The sequence below is a fragment of the Heterobasidion irregulare genome (genome assembly GCF_000320585.1).
Source record: "Heterobasidion irregulare TC 32-1 unplaced genomic scaffold scaffold_10, whole genome shotgun sequence".
NCBI classification, from domain to species: Eukaryota; Fungi; Basidiomycota; class Agaricomycetes; order Russulales; family Bondarzewiaceae; genus Heterobasidion; species Heterobasidion irregulare.
Window position 1 is genome coordinate 782923 of NW_009258206.1, and position 18024 is coordinate 800946.

The following is an 18024-nucleotide window of genomic DNA, read 5'->3' on the forward strand; positions in this document are numbered from 1 at the left end:
CATGCCGGAAACCAGGAACCCATTCCGCATCGAATGCGATGCATCCGACTTCGCTACCGGAGCAGTATTATCCCAAGTCGCCCCAGATGGGAAATGGCACCCGTGCGCATACATTTCCAAGTCGCTCTCACCCACCGAACGCAACTACCCGATCTACGACAAAGAGTTGCTAGCGGTCGTTCGAGCTTTTGAAGCTTGGCGACATTACTTGGAGGGCGCCGAGACTCCGGTAGACGTCTGGATGGACCACAAGAACCTCGAATGGTTCCGATCAAGTCAAAAGTTGAACCGTCGACAAGCAAGATGGTCACTATTCCTCTCGCGTTTCGACTACAAGTTAACGCACAAGGCGGGGACGACCAATAAATCCGACGGTCTGTCACGGCGTCCAGACCATAAAGAGGGGGTGGAATTTGACAATTCAGGCGAAACACTCTTGGAACCCAAACTTTTCGATCAAACACCGGAAAAGAGCCGAAGACCTTTCGCAGACGTCAATGCAATCACCACAAAGGACGAACTGGACCCCCACGAGATATGGCACATCAGAGCCACAGGACGAGGAGGCGTCACGATCATTGACGAAGACCTCAAGAATCGAATCATAGCAGCAAACCAGAAGGACAAGTGGCTACTCGAAACCTTAGCCAAGATCCAGGAGCTAGGCCCAAGAAGCATGAAGAAAGGCCTACAGGAATGGAACGAAGAAGACGGACTCGTCCTACACAGAGGAAAAATCTATGTTCCTCAGGACGAACAACTACGCAGAGACATCATCAAGTTGAACCACGATAACCTAGCAGCAGGACACCCAGGACAAAGAGGAACACTAGCAGCAGTAGGGCAAGAATTCACCTGGCCCGGAATATCAAACACGATCCACCAATACGTGGAAGGATGTGCAACCTGCCAATCTACCAAGAACGACACGCATCCGACGATGGTTCCTCTTCAGCCAACGGAGATTCCAGACCGACCGTTTGGAACGATCACCATGGACTTTATCACGGACCTTCCCCAGTCAAACGGATTCGACTCACTCCACGTGGTAACAGACAGATTCACGAAGACGGCCGTCATCACCCCATGTCTAAAGAACATCGACTCAGACGGAACGGCCCAATTACTACTGGATCACACCTGGAGAAGATACGGACTACCCGACAAGATCATATCGGATAGAGGACCCCAATTCGCGTCGAAAGTGGCACAAGCACTACTCAAGGAACTAGGGATTAAATCGGCGCTCAGCACAGCATATCACCCACAAACCGATGGCGCCACGGAAAGGATGAACCAAGAACTGGAGCAATATCTTAGGGCATTTTGCAACTCGTCACAGGACGACTGGGCCGACCTCATTCCCTACGCGGAATACGCCCACAACGTACACCAGCACTCAGCCACGAAGAAGTCACCATTCGAACTGCTACACGGATACCAGCCAAGGGCGTATCCGGCGATTATAGGAAACGCGAATGTCCCCACCGCCGACGCGCGACTCGAAGCTCTGCAACGTGTTAGGAAGGAAGCACAAGCCAGCCTCGAAATCGCAGCCGAAGCCATGAGGATACAGCACGACCGTTTTGGAACGGAGCTACCACCTTTCAAGAAAGGAGACCAAGTATGGCTAGATGGGAAGAACATCCACACAGACCACCCATCGGAGAAACTAAGACCCAAACGATTTGGGCCGTTCGAGATCATCGACACTATCGGCACAGTCAATTTCAAGCTGAAACTGCCCAACAGCTGGCAGCGCATTCACGACGTCTTCCATGCTAGTCGACTTACGCCCTACAAGGAAAACACGACATATGGACCCAACTACCCCAAACCGGCACCAGACCTAATAGCGGGGCAAGAAGAATTCGAAGTCGAGAAGGTCGTCGGAGCCCGACGCTTCGGAAGATGGAAGACCCTCCAGTACCTGATCAAATGGAAGGGCTATCCCGAATCGGATAACTCTTGGGAAGCAGCGGCAAACGTCACCAATGCCAAGGAAGCCGTCGCGGAGTTCTATAAACGACATCCATCCGCACCCAAAGGAAGGGAAGCATCGATCCGAGTATTGCAGGCCGACCTGGAAGACAATCGAGAAGCCGAGGAAGATCAGGTCAGGAAACAACTCGAGAAAAGTCCTGATGGAAGGAGACTACTCGCCACAGGAAAAGACATGCGCCAAATCCTACAAGATCGAGAAGACCAACAAGAAGAAGATCGAATCACGAAGGCGCTGTTGGACCTGCCAGGAAGAAGGCTTCTAGACGAAGGATACACCATCCGACAGATTCAGCAAAAAGCACGAACGCTGAATCGACAGTTCAAGGACGACGAGTACAAACTCGAAGGTCGACGTATCGGGCAAGCATACCTCGACAAGGGGATCACCCCAGCCAAGCTCAAAGAAAACGCAACCGCCCAACTAAAGGACGTAAAAGATGCCGGCAACAGGAGGAGAGTCCAAGGCCTCCAAATCCCGGAGACGCTTTACTCGGCGAAGTTCAAGACATTGGGGATTCTGGAAATAGCGACAGAACGTGCCAAGAAGGACGCCAAGTTAAAGAAGCCCTCAGCACCTCCACAGTCGAGAAGGACGGGATCAGCGGACCGTCAAGAAGCGCCAAGGAAGGAACTCGATCGAGGATCCTCAAGGACATCCGCTACAAGCGAACGACCGAGCAACCTTAATCGGGAACGATCGAACCCACGCGTCAGGAGTCAGAAGGCAACCACGGACACTTCTCCAAGCAAGACCTACTCGGAACGGTCTTGGACGAAGCCACAGCGCAAACCCTCAGACAGCGCAAATTGGCGCACCCAGGCATACCAGGAGCTGCAAAGGCAGACGAATCGCGGTTTGACATGGCCAAACAAACGACGGTGATCCGAGCAGGAACCACCACATCAGACACTGCCCGATATACACTCCTCACCCGGACCACTGTCACTACGCCTATTCAAGCTTCGACCGCCCCACCGTCTTTACTCGCTCAAACAAGAAGGAAAGGAATCTATAAAGGAACGTTTGTCGAGACCCAAACCTCTCCCCAACTTCCCCACCAAACCTTTCCGCTACTTGGATATGTCTTCCTCCTCTGCTCTCCTCCCTCTCCTCAACGGCACCCACCACCTGTCCCCACTTGCTCTCCCAGTGCCGGAGCCCTTCTCACACTTCCCCATGACCGACATCCACAACGCTCTCCCTTACCCGTACGCCGACCCCTTCCCCGGAAACCGGCTCCCTCCTATCCCCGTCTTCGACAACACAGGTCGACCCATCTCACGCCCCAGTAGCCCATCATACGATCCTGAACAGGCAGCTAGGGAACACGAGATCCATCATTCGACACCCGTGTCACCACCACGAGCTGGATCGCCGTCGGACTGGATAAACCATGTCCGCGAGGCGGAAAGAGCAGGAGCTGCGGCTCACCCACCTTCGCCGCTGATCAACGGCTGGCCGCGAGATGGCGTTCGCGCTGCGGAACGGGTCTGGCCTCCTCTTCTCGATCCTTCACCCTCTCCCCCTCCCCTCGTACTGCCACCACCTGCCACTGACACACGACTTTGTTGGGAATGCGATCGCCCAGGACACCTCATCGCCAATTGTCCCATCACACGCATCCGCCGCCGCACTGACCTCACTGCCCGGAACTTTATACGGGACTACGAAGTGTACGGCGAAGTGGTCGAACTCCTCTCGACACAACTAGAGCATGTGGCGGAGAATTACGGGTACTACTGGCACATCCGGGACAGGATGATCGATGACGCCCGTTGGGAAGGACATCCGACACGTCATACCCCCGTCATGGATCCCCGCACTTTCATGGCTCTCCCCATCCGCGATCCTGATGCCGTCACGAGCCAACGACGAGTGTAAAAGGGGGGGTAGTGTTAGGACCACGTCCTAACACGTGTTTGGCACGTGGACAAACGGGAAGGTCAGGCATTTCCCCGGACTCGAACTATTGACAATTAGGACTGTGACTTGACACGCGTCTAGGCACGTGACTCAGGACATGGTCATGAGCTACACACATGATTCGGACTCGGACTGCTTACCATTTACATGCTTATGCATGAACGCTTTCATCTCGGTTCCGGATTGATTACTATTCACATGCTAACGCATGAACGCTTACGATAGTATGCTTTCTCCTTTTGTTCTGATGACTGACGTCGATCGTGATCGGTTCCTCTTCTATTGTGCTTACTGATTGGATCACGATCGGTTCCTTATTTCTGATTGATGCGGACAGACATTTGATATTCTTACTATACATGGCTACATTCGTGAGTCGCGGAGTACGAACGATGACTGCGGCTTACCGATGTCGATCGTTGATAGTACTTAGTGTTTCGAAGCACGGACCATATGTCCGTCCCGCCCTAAATAGTCCTGTACTATATATAGGGGAGCTGAGCTTCTTAGAAGCCTCAGCTCGTTCACTTTGTATACATCTTGATCTCAGTACTGCGCCCGGCGTCTGGCTGCCTTCCCAGCTCACGCTTCGCGATCTCTGTCAGATCTAAAGAACCATACTCAGTCTGACGACGCACTGGACTCGTCTCACAGCTCTTACCGCCCTCTACCACCTGCAACGTATCAAGGACTCGCTGCCTATCGAGTCATCCGTTGGGACCCCTCCGAAGTCATCTGTTGTATCGGAGAAGACTTGTTCGTACCAGACGAACATCGTCACGTGATCAACCAGCATCTCCTCAGGCTCTTCGAGGAGAAGATCAATACAGACCAACCCTTCTTGGAACAAGCCCAACGACGAGCAGTCGTATTCATTCGGTGGGCCGTCACTATCAGCTTCAGCCCAGGGAACCCCTCTTAGTGCATCACGTGCACTCGACTAAGCCTAGCCGGCTTAACACTCACCGCCCGTGCTCGCACAGGACGAGTGCGTGCTCGTATTCTTTTGCTGTCGCCGCCCACCTTACCTGCGCTCATATCCTCTTGCTGCCGCTGCCCACCTCGCTTGTGCTCGTACCCTCTCGCTGCCACTGCCAATCCTAGCCGCCCATGCTTGCACAAGACGAGTGCAGGCTCGTGTTCTCTTGCTGCCGCCGCCCACCTTGCCTGCGCTCGTGCTCTCTCGCTGCCGCTGCCAATGCTAGCCACCCACGCTTGCACAAGACGAGTGCGGGCTCATGTTCTCTTGCTGCCGCTTCCCCCCCTGCCCGCACCCGTACCCTTTCGTTGACCCTCTCGTTGCCGTGCGCAGACTGTCGAGCCTCAAACAGAGTCCAAGATGGAGGACTATGTGCCACTCACAATCCGGTGTGCTCATTTTAGATGCCGGGCTGTCCTTTGTTTGTAGTATTTTGCATACAGTAGAATGATAATATTTTGATGGTAATAATGTTGTATGAAATACCTGTGTGAGGCTGCAGATGGGGTCTGAGCTAATGACCAAATCTCTGACTATTGTTCTGGATGAGCTCTGACTGGTCTGAACTAAGACAGATGCAGAAAGGTAACCTCCTGACGGCAGAGTCTTGTTCTGACCTCTGATTGGTCTGAGCCATCTGAGTTCAGAACAATCAGAAGCTCTCAGACCTGGATCAGACATCGGCCGATTTCCTGATGGCCACCAGGTATCCTGGGAGCGGTCCATGCGTCAACTACCCACGTGCTAGCGACAATGTCCGAGACCATAGACTACTGGCTAGTCATTAGACATAACTCAGTCTGACGCTCATGGTGAATTAGAGAAGTCGCATAAGTACTGTATTTTGTATTATACAAGTTGAACACAAGGCTCATCAAACTTTGAGATCAGAGATCCCTACACTCGTCAATCGCTATCGAGGTCGACCTGAAGATCGAAGCATAGGCCATGAGCGTCAAGCTGTTCGATGTCGCGATGAGATCCACATACCACTTCTGCCATTTTACCCCTTGCGCGGCCGGCAGCAGCGCGTGTTGACGTTCGGGCCGGACGAGACTGGGAAGGCTCGAAACTTAAAGTCGACTGCTTGGCCTTGGGAGCGGGTGTCGCCCTCTTTGCCGGTGCCTTTCGCGTCGTCGTTGCTTGACTTAGCACCAAGAAACAGTTCCAGCATCAGTATGTGGTCATTGGGCTTTTCAGAAGTACAGAAGACGCGCCTGAGTACGGCAGCACGGTTTGTGCGTTTGACCGGTTTCGCCGGTTCTTCATCCTCTTCGTCATCGTCTTCCTCGTCATCACTATCAATCTCAACCTGCCGGGGATATCGATAAGGTGGACAACCTCAGGGTCTCTTCATTCACGATCGAGACTACTGACCACTTTTTTCCTGCCCCTTACTGCGGAAGTGGCCTTCTTTGTAGGGGCGGCTTTCTTCTTGGTTGTGACTGCTGTGGTTCTTGCCTTCCCTTTCGTGGGTAAAGGTGCATCAGAATCGAGGTCATCTCCATTTCTATTCATCTCCATCATCATAGAATCCGTCGACTCGGCATCTGACGTGGCCTTGCTCCTGCCTTTACCCTTAGGATTCAAAGGACAAGGTAAAGCGACATTGACTTGACGCACAGAGTGGACATGTCATGACCTTACCTTAGCCAAACTGCCTTGCAGCTGCTCTCGAGCGAAGTCTTTCTCATGCTGCTCTCGTACTTTCTCAAGCTGATTCGACCCGCGCAAGGATTGAGCGTCATTGTTTTCGAATCTCGAGAAATACAGCTTGCTTACCACATCATCGAGATCATCTTCATCAATCTCTCCCTTAGCCTGGACGCCTTTCATAAGCCCCTTCATCGTTGCGTTTACATGCCTAATGGGCATGGTCAACATCGGCGCAAACAAAAAAACGCCCGATGACAGAGGAAGTATTACTACGCACGTTTGGATGGCATGGATATCGTCTTTCTCGACAAATACCTGAATTGCATTTGCCATACCACTTTCTCCAAGCAATTGCAATTCCTGGGCCTTCAAGTAATCCTGCACCAAGGTCCGCATGCGCACGCGCCCAGCCACCAACTTTTCTCCGCCTTCTGCGTTCTCATCATCTTCGAGCGATATTGGTTCATCAGCGTTGACACGTCGCGCAGCGGTCTGTTTTGCGCGGTGAAAGGTGAGTACGTCGCGTGGGTTCGCAATTTTACCCTGGAACTCTTGACCAAACCGAATGGGGTTAGACATTGATGATACAGCGGTAGTGTCGACCTATAGTATCCACACTGAGTATGTGAACTTGAACGTGAGATCGAAAAATAAAGTGAATTACCTTGAGGCGGACGAGCGGAAGCATACGAGGCAGCTCTTCTAATCCATCTTGGACTGCTTGTACATTTCGCTCATCCCATAGAGTGTTCGCTTTGGCAATCATCTCGTTTACCTAGGTCCTGGCTTGTCAGCCCCTGCCATAAATTTGGCAAGTATGGCATGATTGCATACGAACCCGTGCTTTGAGGAACTTGGTAACTTCCATCTGGTCATTGATGTCAAAGCCTTCCTCTTCAGCGGCCTCTGTCAGAACGACCTCGTCCATCACGAACGGGCGTACGGTCCGCAAGGGGATCGGCGTTAATTCAAACTCCTTGCCTTGAATCTTTACAAGAGCAACATGTCTTCCATGATTATCAGCGAATGAGACTAATGGCGTAAGAGTCGGATACACCCACTTTTCCAGAGACTCGCCCTCTGCAAGCGATGTAGCTACAGACGAGCCTGGCTGCGAGATGTAATACCGCTTGCCGGCGACGGGTTCAGGCACGATACGGCAGTCGTGTTCGTGGCCCCAAATAACCAGATCGATATTATCATCGAACATACCTTCAGGTACAGATTCCTGAGGACCATGCCTCACACTGTATCAGAGAGTGTGAGACTAGGCATCCATTCGCGCCACTTGGAACGCACCGATTCTGGTGAAGCAGCATAAGGTTGAACCAGTTCTCTTTGTCGCGAGGCATGTACATTCGCACGCGATTGCTTCGCAACTCGAAGTGCATGCGCGCGTCTTTGACATTGCCGATGCCGTACATGCCCAGGTGCGTATTCCCTTTTCGCAGCAGCACTGGTCGTACAGCAATGCCTTCTGTCGGCGCATCGTTTAACGGAAGGTCAAGTTTGCCGATATAGTTTACGAGTCCCGATACGGAGAGCATGTCGAGGGCGCAGAGTGCGCCTTCCTGAATTCAAAGGCATTGATGTCAGCTTGATGCAACCCTGAGAGCGGACGATAAGATTCACAGGCCCAGCACCCTGTGGATCATCGTGATTTCCATGAATAGAGAAAACAGGGATTCCAACATTGAAGTTGCCATCTTCATAATTGATTGCTGGGAACCTGATTCAGTGAGTGGCTATATCAGCGGACATTCCTGTTCGAGGTACATAACATGATTGGGTTGCACTTACGAGAATCCAGCTGCCTTACCCTCGTCAGGGTCGCTCATCAGCTCAATCTCGACAGGCTTGTCACCGAGCGTGTATTCTCGCAAGAGAGCCATCACCTGGTAGAGGCAGTCGCGTGAAGGGCGGTTTTCGTGGAAGAGGTCTCCAGCAAGCAGAATGAAGTCTACCTGCATGTCGTTTTTACAATGACAAGTCGCTTTGAGGATCATCCTGAGAGCAGGCGGTATATACACGCACATCATTTTTGACTGCGAGTTGCAAAATCTCCTTGAAAGTATTGATAGAATCTTGCCCGCGTATGGGATCACGTTCGAGGTATCCGATATGATTGTCAGTCGCAAGCATGATACGAATTGTGTCATCGAGGACTGGCCAGTGTACATCAGAGTATCACTAGATGCTCTGCAATCGACGTGAATACGACTCACAGCTGTTCCGGATGGTGGGCTGTGGAGGTAAGAATTCCGAGTCGCTCATCTTGGGGCGTTGCGCTCGCTTCGTGAGGTTTTCAAAATGAGAATTTGCTTAAATATTCGTACGAGGCGAGGTACACTTGTTTAATAGGAGAGTAGAACGCGAAATGAGGATGGCGCAGTCAAAGCGCATGACGACATGTCATCGGGTCTCAAATAACGAATAAAACTCACAACGTTCGTGACCGACACACGGTGCTAGTATAGCTCAGAATAATATGCAGTAAAATCGATAAAGAAAACTGACGCACCAACACAATGTTGGTGATGAAAGTTCTTTATCACAACACACTGAAAGCCCTTGTGATACGACTTTTGACGGCGAGACGATGAGTTTCGGGCCCTATCTCAGGTCAAAGACGTATCGGATCTCAAGGCTGCTACTCGTCGATGGCACAGTCTAGTAGAGGGTCAAGGTTGCAGTGGCAAGCTGATCAAGCTAAAGAGTCGGAGTCGACGCGTCCAAGTGAGACGCGACGCGGAAAACCGTGTTTATTACGTCAATGATTCTCACGAGTGCTAGGCGCTGTAAATGTCAAGCCTGCGGAAAGCCCTGATCATTACGCTCTCTCCAACAAGTTCTCGTTTCTGCCCATCTTTTCTTTTGTGCTCGACGCGATTCACCATTGGGATCTACAGTCCAGAAGATATTACTAGTATCCAGACGTTTGGGGACTCTCCTTAAGAACTGAAGATGACCCAGCAAAATGTACATCCATCAAGTAGAGCTGCTGTGGTGCGTAATCCATACTTTTGCAGGATTGATTGGGTCTTCAACTATTTTGGCTCGCAGGTCGGGACGGTGTCGTTTTATTTGGTCGCTGCTCTGGCGGTATGTTTGTCAACTCTGGCTATTCAACATTCATTTCCTGACTTCTGGGCCCAGATGGTGATAGCGTACATCCGTCCACGGTTTCCGTGTCTCTCATTCTGACGGTTTTTACTACAGCAATAAATGGGTGCTCAATACGACCACTGTACCATTGTTCTTCCTACTATCCCAACTCGTAATTGCTGTACTACTCTTCCTCGTATCACACGTGGTCGGCATCGTCAAAGTACCGCTTCACGTTAATATAGCCCTCATCAAGGGCCTCGCTCCTATGATTGCACTTAATGTCGTCGGTCTCAGGTGCGTCTAGTGACTGTTTGCTCTATGTTTGCTAATTCTTCGCAGCTCGAATAACTATACCCTCAAATATGTCGATACATCATTCTACCAAGTAGCACGCGGACTTGTGCTGCCTCTTACAGTACTCACATCATTCATCTTCCTCAATACTCGTCCCAGTATCCGCATCCTCCTCTCGTGCTCGATCGTCACCGTTGGCTTCTTCGTTGGTGTCTTTCTTGATGGCACCCACGTTTCAACTCTTGGCATTGTGTTTGGTGTGGCATCTTCGTTGATGACAGCGCTTCACGCTGTGGTGATGAAGCGTTCCCTAGACGTTGTCGGAGGCAGTGCGCTCCATCTGAGTTGGTATAGTAATCTGTTGAGTGCAGTGGTGCTAGCACCTTGCGTGCTATTCGCCGGCGAGGGTAGCTCCGTAATGGATTTGCTCTACAGAAGACAAGGTTTAGCGACCTTCATCACTGGATCTACTATCACTGTACGACCAACCTTTATGGCATTCCTCGTATGCGCTCACTATACCTCTAGGGCGCACTTGGGTTTCTCATGTCTATTGCGAGCACTCTCTCAATCAAGATCACGTCTCCAATCACACATATGATATCTTCCGCCATTCGGGGCGTCGCAGCTTCCTTGCTTGGCATGTGGATCTTCCATGACGTCGTCAGTTCGTGAGTCCATAACAACGACCAAATTGTGAGCGTCCTCTGTCTCTGACCTCCACCTATTAGCGGCCGCGTCTGGGCCATTGCCATCATCCTCACAGGCTCGTTGCATTACACATGGATCAAGCATACTGAATCGCCACCTGCATCTCCAACAAAACCTTCGTATGAGCGCGTGTCGTTGGAGGACTTAGAAGCCGTGGAGAAAGGCGTCATGAACGGAGCTGCAGGCAGGCGTGGCCATCCAAGTTGAAGTCGTACGAGCGCTGGCGCATACGGCTGGGCGGACATAAATAACTTATGCACAGAGTCGTAATGTCCATGCAATCTAGATATCATCCAGCTACTAAACGGATTCTCTACACTTCTCTTGATTTGCAGATAGCGACTGGTAGTGTTCAGCATTATTCGAATACGCGTCGTTCATTATCTCACTTCAAAAAGGAAACTCACTTTGTCCATTCATACTCGCGATTCTGCTGTGGACTTCTTCCTAATCAACCTCGTCGGGATACTGCTAATTCACGACGGCCGCCGTTGTAATCAAACAACGGACTGCGGGGACATCAATGTGTTTCGTCAGCATCGAATGGCATATATTTTGGAGCCTACACTATAAATGTTCACGGCATAACCTTGTTCACTGACCTGGACCGAGATAACGGGAAACGTGATGTTATCGGAATGGACTTACATATCTTTTCCTCATAGTTGATTGGTCAACGGCGTCATTGCATTGCACGAGTACATATGAACGCTCCGAGTAAACTGCCGTCACCAAGGAAGGCGATTGTCAAGACCTGCTCATTGGGGCATCCCAGGGACGAGGTGCCATTTTAGCTTTCCCCCTCGCCATACCTAGAAGGGCCATCGTCTGTGTAAGGAGGGCCACTCGGCGTCTACTCACAACTTAAGAGCAAATCAGATCGCATGTGTGCTTCCATTCCCCTCTGTTTTAATATGCCTGTGAGCCTTCTTGACTGCTTCAGTTTACTCGCTGGTTTTGCTCTCCTCAATGTCTATATGAAGAGGCGACGAAACCCATCTGGTCTCCCTTTACCCCCTGGCCCTACACCGCTCCCGCTTATTGGCAACATTCTCGATATCCCCAAGCGGGTCCCATGGGAAACGTATGCACGATGGGCACATCAATACGGTAGGCCTTAGCCTGTGTGATAATCCACTGTGTCCCCGCATCTGACGTTTTGCCTCGAACGTGCTTTAGGCGATTTACTATCCCTGCGAGTTTTTGGGGAAACTATTGTGATTATAAACTCTCCAAGAATCGCGCGCGACCTGGTGGAGAAACGCGCCGCAATCTACTCTGACCGTCCTGTTGTCCATGCATACGAAGTGTACGTGTTTAGCTCTCTCGTTGTTGGTATGCATCATCTCTAACAGACCCGTGTGGGGTGCGCTTTCAGGATGAAATTGGACTTCAACCTGGTAATGGCAAAGTATACAAGTGATAAATGGAAGATCGGACGGAAACTCGCAGATCACAGTCTCCGCCAGAGTGCCGCAATGGTTTATAGACCTATGCAGATCCGCAGAGTCCGCCAATTTTTGAAGAAAATTACACGCCGCGACGATATTTGGGAAAACCTCAAATAGTCAGTTCGCTGGTCAAGTCTGCCTTCATATACCTATTAATCGATGATCTGCATTGCAGCATGACCGCAGGCATTGTTATGTCTCTCACCTACGGATACAACATTGCCGAGTCTAACGACACTTTCGTGGCTCATGTGGAAGATGTCCTCCAGAGGGCGTCGTCTGCTCTCTTACCGGGCACTACCCTGATCAACATATTTCCTTCGTGTGCGTATTTTTCTAACAGCTGTTGAGTCTTAACACCAATGAAACCAACTATGACTTAGTGAAATACCTTCCTGCTTGGCTCCCTGGAATGAGCTTCAAAAGAGATGCACTCAGTCATCTAGGAGAGATGAAACTCGTTGTCGAGGCGCCGTTCGAGTTTACAAAAGGAGAAATTGTGAGTTAGCCAACTATGCTCTTCGAACGTCACTAAAATATAAGTATCCGGCCATCAGATAAAGGGGGTCGCACAGCCCTCGATTATATCGGAAAGTATGGACTCGTTTTCCGATAAAGAGCTGTCTGAGGAAGAGGAACGCGTTCTGAAAGAAGTGGCAGCAACACTCTATATAGGTAACTGTTTTCGCGTCTTTATTTTATTTCATTGTTCTAATGCACGGGGCCTTGAAGCGGGTACAGATTCGGTAGGCCACGTCGTTAAAGTTTTGGTCAGAGTTTAATCCGACTCGTCTATCAATCCAGACAGCATCAACTCTGGCCTTCTTCATTCTCGCTCTTATTAGACACCCGGAAGTTCAGAAACATGCTCAAAGTGAATTGGACACCGTCGTAGGACGTGACCGGCTCCCAGAATTTGAAGATAGAAACCAGCTGCCTTACATCCAAGCGATCTGCCAAGAGCTCATGAGGTGGAGGATGATCACTCCGCTCGGTAGATTATTCACTTAGAAGCGAGGCTGCTGATATTAAGATCTTCTCGCTGTAGGAGTCCTCCATACAACTACTGAGGACGACATATACGAAGGGTTTTTCATTCCGAAAGGTATGAGAATCCTATTGGCACGCTTCGAATGTCCTGACGCATTCTGAAGGATCTCAGATTATGATAAATTCCTGGTATGCGATCCGTATATATGAAGATTGTTTCATCATTTCATTGCGCAAAATTTTGATTTAGGTCTATGCTTCATGATCCTGAAGCTTATCCCGACCCAGAGGTCTTTCGCCCTGAACGTTTCCTGGCACCCAATGGTGCATTCATCGAAGATCTTCTCGTGGCGTCTGTTTATGGATGGGGTAGGAGGTAAATATGGGCTATGGATCCTTGCGTTGGTCCAGCCGCCAGACTTTCGGTGCTGAATGACCATCCTCTGCAGAATTTGTCCCGGAAGGTTCCTCGCAAATGCAACGATCTGGGCGACTGTCGCTTCGATATTGTCTGCTTTCAATGTTGGAAAAGCGAAAGACGCTGAAGGGAGAGAAATACCTGTGGAGGGGCTATACACTGATCAAGGAGTAGTCTGGTAAGTTGTCAGATCATATCGCAGTTGTTTAGAAAGCTTAACCAAGTGCAATCTTCCCCTTCAGTTCACCTTTGCCGTTCAAATGCTCGATTACGCCAAGAGACGCGAGGGCTGAACGGCTGGTCGCCGCCACAGAAGACATAGATTGACGTTAGATATCCGTTGCAGCTTCCATGATTTAGCGGTTATACTACTCATCCGCTGTGATTGTCTTTGAAGGTACTCAGTACTTACACTATGCATGATTAGAGTTCATTGTCGCTTCGGGGCCTTTGTTCGGTACAGGGCCTCATATATTTTGCTTCCTGAAGTGAGTCTATCAGAAACATGGCGGTAGCAGGGTGCGTGAAAGCCTCATAAGCCTCCCCTGTCGTTGTCAAAACCGGATGTCTCTCAAATAACCTCACTTGCATGGCTGTCACTGTGACAGACTTCTCCCTTGTCTTGCTCCAAATCATTCGTCCAAAAACAAATTGGGATTCTGTTCATCTTACTTATAAACATGAGTCTTTGGACCATCAATCTACGCTGCACGCAGCCTCTTACATTATTCTATTGACCTCCCCCAGGCGGGCTTTCAATGGCCACGGCGCGTTTTGCCGACTCTGTCCTGAGCAGAGCTTAAGAGGAGCAGCGGAATGTGGAATGACCGGCTGTGTCCGAGTCTACCACCGGCCGCCGTCGCGATTCGCGCCTGGATTGGAAATGCTTGTCACTTTCTTGACAAGAATTTAGCATTGTGTGCTCGGAACAGTAGGGCCATAAGTATCTCGCTAGCATGGAGAGACTCCGACTTCCAAGGCAATCAGATTGCCAGTTCGTGATGAGATCCGCTGGAGTCTAGTCGACTTATCCTCAGAGAGAGGACCGAAGCAATTCACCATCTGGATCATGGCGTCGCCAGAAGCTAAGAGCACCCTACAGGGTTTTTGATGCACTTCACCAAGTAATGTAAGCATTCGCTCTGTTGCAGACTTCATCAAACATACACTTCCATCGCTCAGGAGTACTCGCGTCGGCCCCGGGGATGCCACTGGTCGAGCTGTCATATTAACTTAACGCACCCACAATTATTCTACTTATTTAAGGGAAGACTGTGAGGCCCTGTGAGGCTCTTCCATGCGGACATCCCCCCCACCTCCAACATGTTCGCGAGCCTTTTCAACTGCATCATCTTACTCATTGTCCCTATCCTCCTCAAGATCTATTATAAGAGGCGGCGCAATCATCCTGACCTCCCTTGTCCCCCTGGCCCTAAGCCGCTTCCTCTCATTGGTAATATCCTCGATATACCTAAGCGAGCACCATGGGAAGTGTACGCAGAGTGGGCAAACCAATACGGTGCGCTTCATTCACGACGTCATCGCTGTTGATTCACACTCCCAACAAATTCCAGGCGACATAATGTCCATCCAAGTACTAGGGCAAACTGTCGTGATCATCAATAGCGTTCAAATTGCTCGAAATCTGTTAGAAAAGCGCGGCTCCAATTACTCTGACCGCCCTGTTGTCCATACATTCGAAGTGTAAGTTGTCGATCTTCTGGATACTGTTGGCTGTTATCTGGAGTAGTCACTATGATGTATCTCCAGGATGAAGTTCGATTTCAACCTGATTTTGGCGAGATACGCAAGCAGTAGGTGGAAGATCGGGCGGAAGCTTGTCGACCATAGTCTCCGCCAGGGCGCTTCCGCGACTTATAGGCCCATGCAAATTCGCAAAGTCCACAAGTTTTTGAGGAAAATCTCACACACGAATGATATACAAGACGATATCAAACAGTCAGTCTCTAGAACGGCTATCCTCTGAAAATTGTGTATTTATCAATCTTACAGCCTGTCCGCAGATATTGTCATGTCTCTCACTTACGGATATGATATCGCGGAGAGTAACGACAAGTTTGTGACCCAGGTCGAAAATATCGTACAGAGAGCAGCAACTGCCTTATTGCCAGGCACGACTATGATGAATCTCTTGCCTTTCTGTGCGTTTATTTGCAATGGATAATGCAATCTGACCTATCTGACTTTTCGATGCAGTGAAAAACTTTCCTGCATGGCTCCCTGGAATGAGCTTCAAGAGGGACGCACTCAACCATATAGGAGAGATGATACACTGTGTCGAAGCCCCATTCAGCTTCACAAAAGGGGAAATTGTTTGTTTACCATATATGTGCTTCAAACACTCTAAGCTGATATACAAACAACTGGTTTTAAGATAAAGGGGACAGCACAACGATCAATCGTGTTAGATACTATGAACTCGTCTTCCGACAAGGATCTGACGGGGGAGGAGGAATGCATTCTGAAAGAGGTGGCGGCATCGCTTTACATAGGTAACCAGTCCAATTATTCGTGATTTCGTTCATCATGCTGATGTATGCACCGTGACAGCTGGTACAGACACGGTGGGTTGCACCCACAATATTTTGATCGATCGGGTCCCAACTCTCACTCGAATCAGACAGCATCATTACTGGCATTCTTTATTCTGGCCCTTCTCCGATATCCGGAAGTTCAAGAACGGGCTCAAAGCGAATTAGACGCTATCGTAGGACGTGATCGGCTTCCAGAATATGAAGACAAGGAGGCACTGCCTTATATTAACGCAATATGTCAGGAGCTCTTGAGGTGGCGGATGGTCGCTCCGCTCGGTAAATCAGATATTCGAGGCCGGGGCCGCATGCATTTACCCTTATTCAATGTAGGAGTCCCTCACGCAGTCATGGAGGACGATGTATATGAAGGTCTCTTTATTCCGAAAGGTATGATCGCTCAATGATCATTCTTGGATCGGTCTGACATAGATTTGTAGGCTCACAGATTCTGGTGAATACTTGGTATGTCACACTGGGTAGCGAAGAGATATCGCATTATTTCATTGCGCAAAAAAAAAAACTTTCAGGTCTATGCTTCATGATCCCGAGGTCTATCCCGACCCAGAGAATTTTCGCCCTGAGCGATTCTTAGCATCCGATGGTACACTCGTCGATGATCCTCTCTTGATTTCTATTTACGGCTGGGGTAGAAGGTACGTCTCTCCTATGACTAGGATCCCAGACTAAATATGATCGCTATCTGCAGAATCTGTCCCGGTAGGTTTCTCGCAAATGTCTCGATATGGTTAGCTGTCGCCTCGACCTTGTCCGCTTTCAATGTCGAAAAGGCGAGAGACGCAGATGGACGTGAAATTCCTGTGGAGGATATGTACGTCAATCAAGGAGTAGTCTGGTAAGCGATCATGTCATATTCGAAAAGAAACAAGACTCGACCTTGTCGTTCAGTCAACCCCTCCCGTTCAAATGCTCGATAACACCAAGAGATGCGCAAGCGGAGAAATTGGTCGCAGCCACGGAAATCGAGATGGATTGAGTGTGCAAGGCTTGAGTAGTTTTCTTGTTGTATGTTTCACAATATCGACCGTGGAGATGTCTTTTGTCCCTCGACAGTCCCAGGCGTGATGCTTATCTGCCAGCTACAACACGCCTTCCGGTCCCGATTCGTTCAGAACTTGATCGACATCCTCCTGTCGCCTTTTTGGGTGGCGGTTAGCTTTACGGACGGGTTTCAGACGAAGCAAAGGCACTCCATGGGGGATCCGCCTGTGCCAATGGACATTGGAAGCTCTCTTCATACTGATACATTTCGCGGTCTAGGTGCTTAACGTCTGTTATGACCACTCCATGAACTCGACAACAAGTGGGGGGAAATGCACCGGCATGGCCGGTACCCTACCGAACCCAGAACAGGCCATGATATCTTAAATCAACTACGCTATACCGCTCGCAGCGACTCTCTGCGACCCTGCACACTCCGCTGATATTCAAACCCATGTTCCACAGCGGTCGTATTGAACAAATGCTTTGCTAATAGGACCTACCCATCAACAATGCGGTGACTCTCGCCGTAGACAGGCTCTGCGACCAGCACCTCAATATCTCGATATCTGTTCAATTCTACGACTCGTGTCGCCTCAACTCGCTTGCCTCAGAATCACACTGATTCATTGTTCAAAGTTAAGCCTCAATTATGAATTCACTGTTCATGAACGTCTCACTCGAGTTTCTTCAATATAGGCTTCGTCGCCGCCAACAGCCTTCAGTTCAATGTCAAGATATCTAAGAACCAGGATTGTTGTTAATATGTTTCAGACAGCCAGCTGCTCAATGCGGCCACGCTCCAAGCGCTTACATCAAATTCCACATCCCATGAGCACTGTCTCAGCTCCGCAGGCGCCACTGTGTCGAGCTGTCATATAAACTCAAAGTGTTCGCCCCTGATGGAGTAATCTGTTTGCTTAAGAACAGCTTAG

The 18024-nt window shown here is 49.9% G+C and overlaps 6 protein-coding genes across 6 annotated transcripts; 4 read left to right on the forward strand and 2 right to left on the reverse strand.

Annotated features, from left to right (window-relative positions):
* Positions 1-3085: 3085 nt before the first annotated feature.
* Positions 3086-3886, forward strand: HETIRDRAFT_109313 (uncharacterized protein; the record flags this gene model as incomplete). The annotated part of the gene is made up of 1 exon (XM_009552484.1): positions 3086-3886. The coding sequence occupies one exon, from the start codon at positions 3086-3088 to the stop codon at positions 3884-3886; it is 801 nt and encodes a 266-aa protein (XP_009550779.1).
* A 2024-nt stretch (positions 3887-5910) lies between these two features.
* HETIRDRAFT_109312 (uncharacterized protein) lies at positions 5911-6437 on the reverse strand (the record flags this gene model as incomplete). The annotated part of the gene is made up of 2 exons (XM_009552485.1): positions 5911-6219; positions 6306-6437. 2 exons carry the CDS (start codon positions 6435-6437, stop codon positions 5911-5913), a joined length of 441 nt encoding a protein of 146 aa, XP_009550780.1.
* A 105-nt stretch (positions 6438-6542) lies between these two features.
* Positions 6543-8837, reverse strand: HETIRDRAFT_327725 (uncharacterized protein; the record flags this gene model as incomplete). The annotated part of the gene is made up of 9 exons (XM_009552486.1): positions 6543-7166; positions 7228-7338; positions 7402-7570; positions 7625-7810; positions 7863-8134; positions 8196-8292; positions 8364-8527; positions 8598-8728; positions 8789-8837. 9 exons carry the CDS (start codon positions 8835-8837, stop codon positions 6543-6545), a joined length of 1803 nt encoding a protein of 600 aa, XP_009550781.1.
* Positions 8838-9406: 569 nt separating this feature from the next.
* HETIRDRAFT_37357 (GDP-fucose transporter) lies at positions 9407-11003 on the forward strand. Its single transcript, XM_009552180.1, has 7 exons — positions 9407-9569; positions 9627-9665; positions 9720-9730; positions 9783-9965; positions 10011-10443; positions 10494-10636; positions 10697-11003. The coding sequence occupies exons 1-7, from the start codon at positions 9528-9530 to the stop codon at positions 10881-10883; spliced, it is 1038 nt and encodes a 345-aa protein (XP_009550475.1). The 5' UTR covers positions 9407-9527; the 3' UTR covers positions 10884-11003.
* A 587-nt stretch (positions 11004-11590) lies between these two features.
* Positions 11591-13973, forward strand: HETIRDRAFT_436195 (uncharacterized protein; the record flags this gene model as incomplete). The annotated part of the gene is made up of 13 exons (XM_009552487.1): positions 11591-11786; positions 11856-11985; positions 12055-12243; positions 12303-12451; positions 12511-12626; positions 12685-12802; positions 12869-12873; positions 12932-13121; positions 13176-13232; positions 13282-13306; positions 13368-13493; positions 13567-13713; positions 13778-13973. The coding sequence occupies 13 exons, from the start codon at positions 11591-11593 to the stop codon at positions 13860-13862; spliced, it is 1533 nt and encodes a 510-aa protein (XP_009550782.1). The 3' UTR covers positions 13863-13973.
* Positions 13974-14858: 885 nt separating this feature from the next.
* cyp26 (cytochrome P450 monooxygenase 26) lies at positions 14859-17168 on the forward strand (the record flags this gene model as incomplete). The annotated part of the gene is made up of 13 exons (XM_009552234.1): positions 14859-15054; positions 15110-15239; positions 15306-15494; positions 15549-15697; positions 15753-15868; positions 15931-16048; positions 16107-16120; positions 16177-16366; positions 16421-16477; positions 16528-16552; positions 16618-16743; positions 16797-16943; positions 16997-17168. The coding sequence occupies 13 exons, from the start codon at positions 14859-14861 to the stop codon at positions 17082-17084; spliced, it is 1545 nt and encodes a 514-aa protein (XP_009550529.1). The 3' UTR covers positions 17085-17168.
* Positions 17169-18024: the final 856 nt, after the last annotated feature.

Bases quoted from the DNA above. Each gene is read 5' to 3' on its own strand.
- HETIRDRAFT_37357 (XM_009552180.1), top strand. From the start codon at position 9,528: ATGACCCAGCAAAATGTACATCCATCAAGTAGAGCTGCTGTG. The intron at 10,444-10,493 runs GTACGACCAACC...CTATACCTCTAG, and splicing joins TCACTGGATCTACTATCACT to GGCGCACTTGGGTTTCTCAT. The intron at 10,637-10,696 runs GTGAGTCCATAA...TCCACCTATTAG, and splicing joins TTCCATGACGTCGTCAGTTC to CGGCCGCGTCTGGGCCATTG.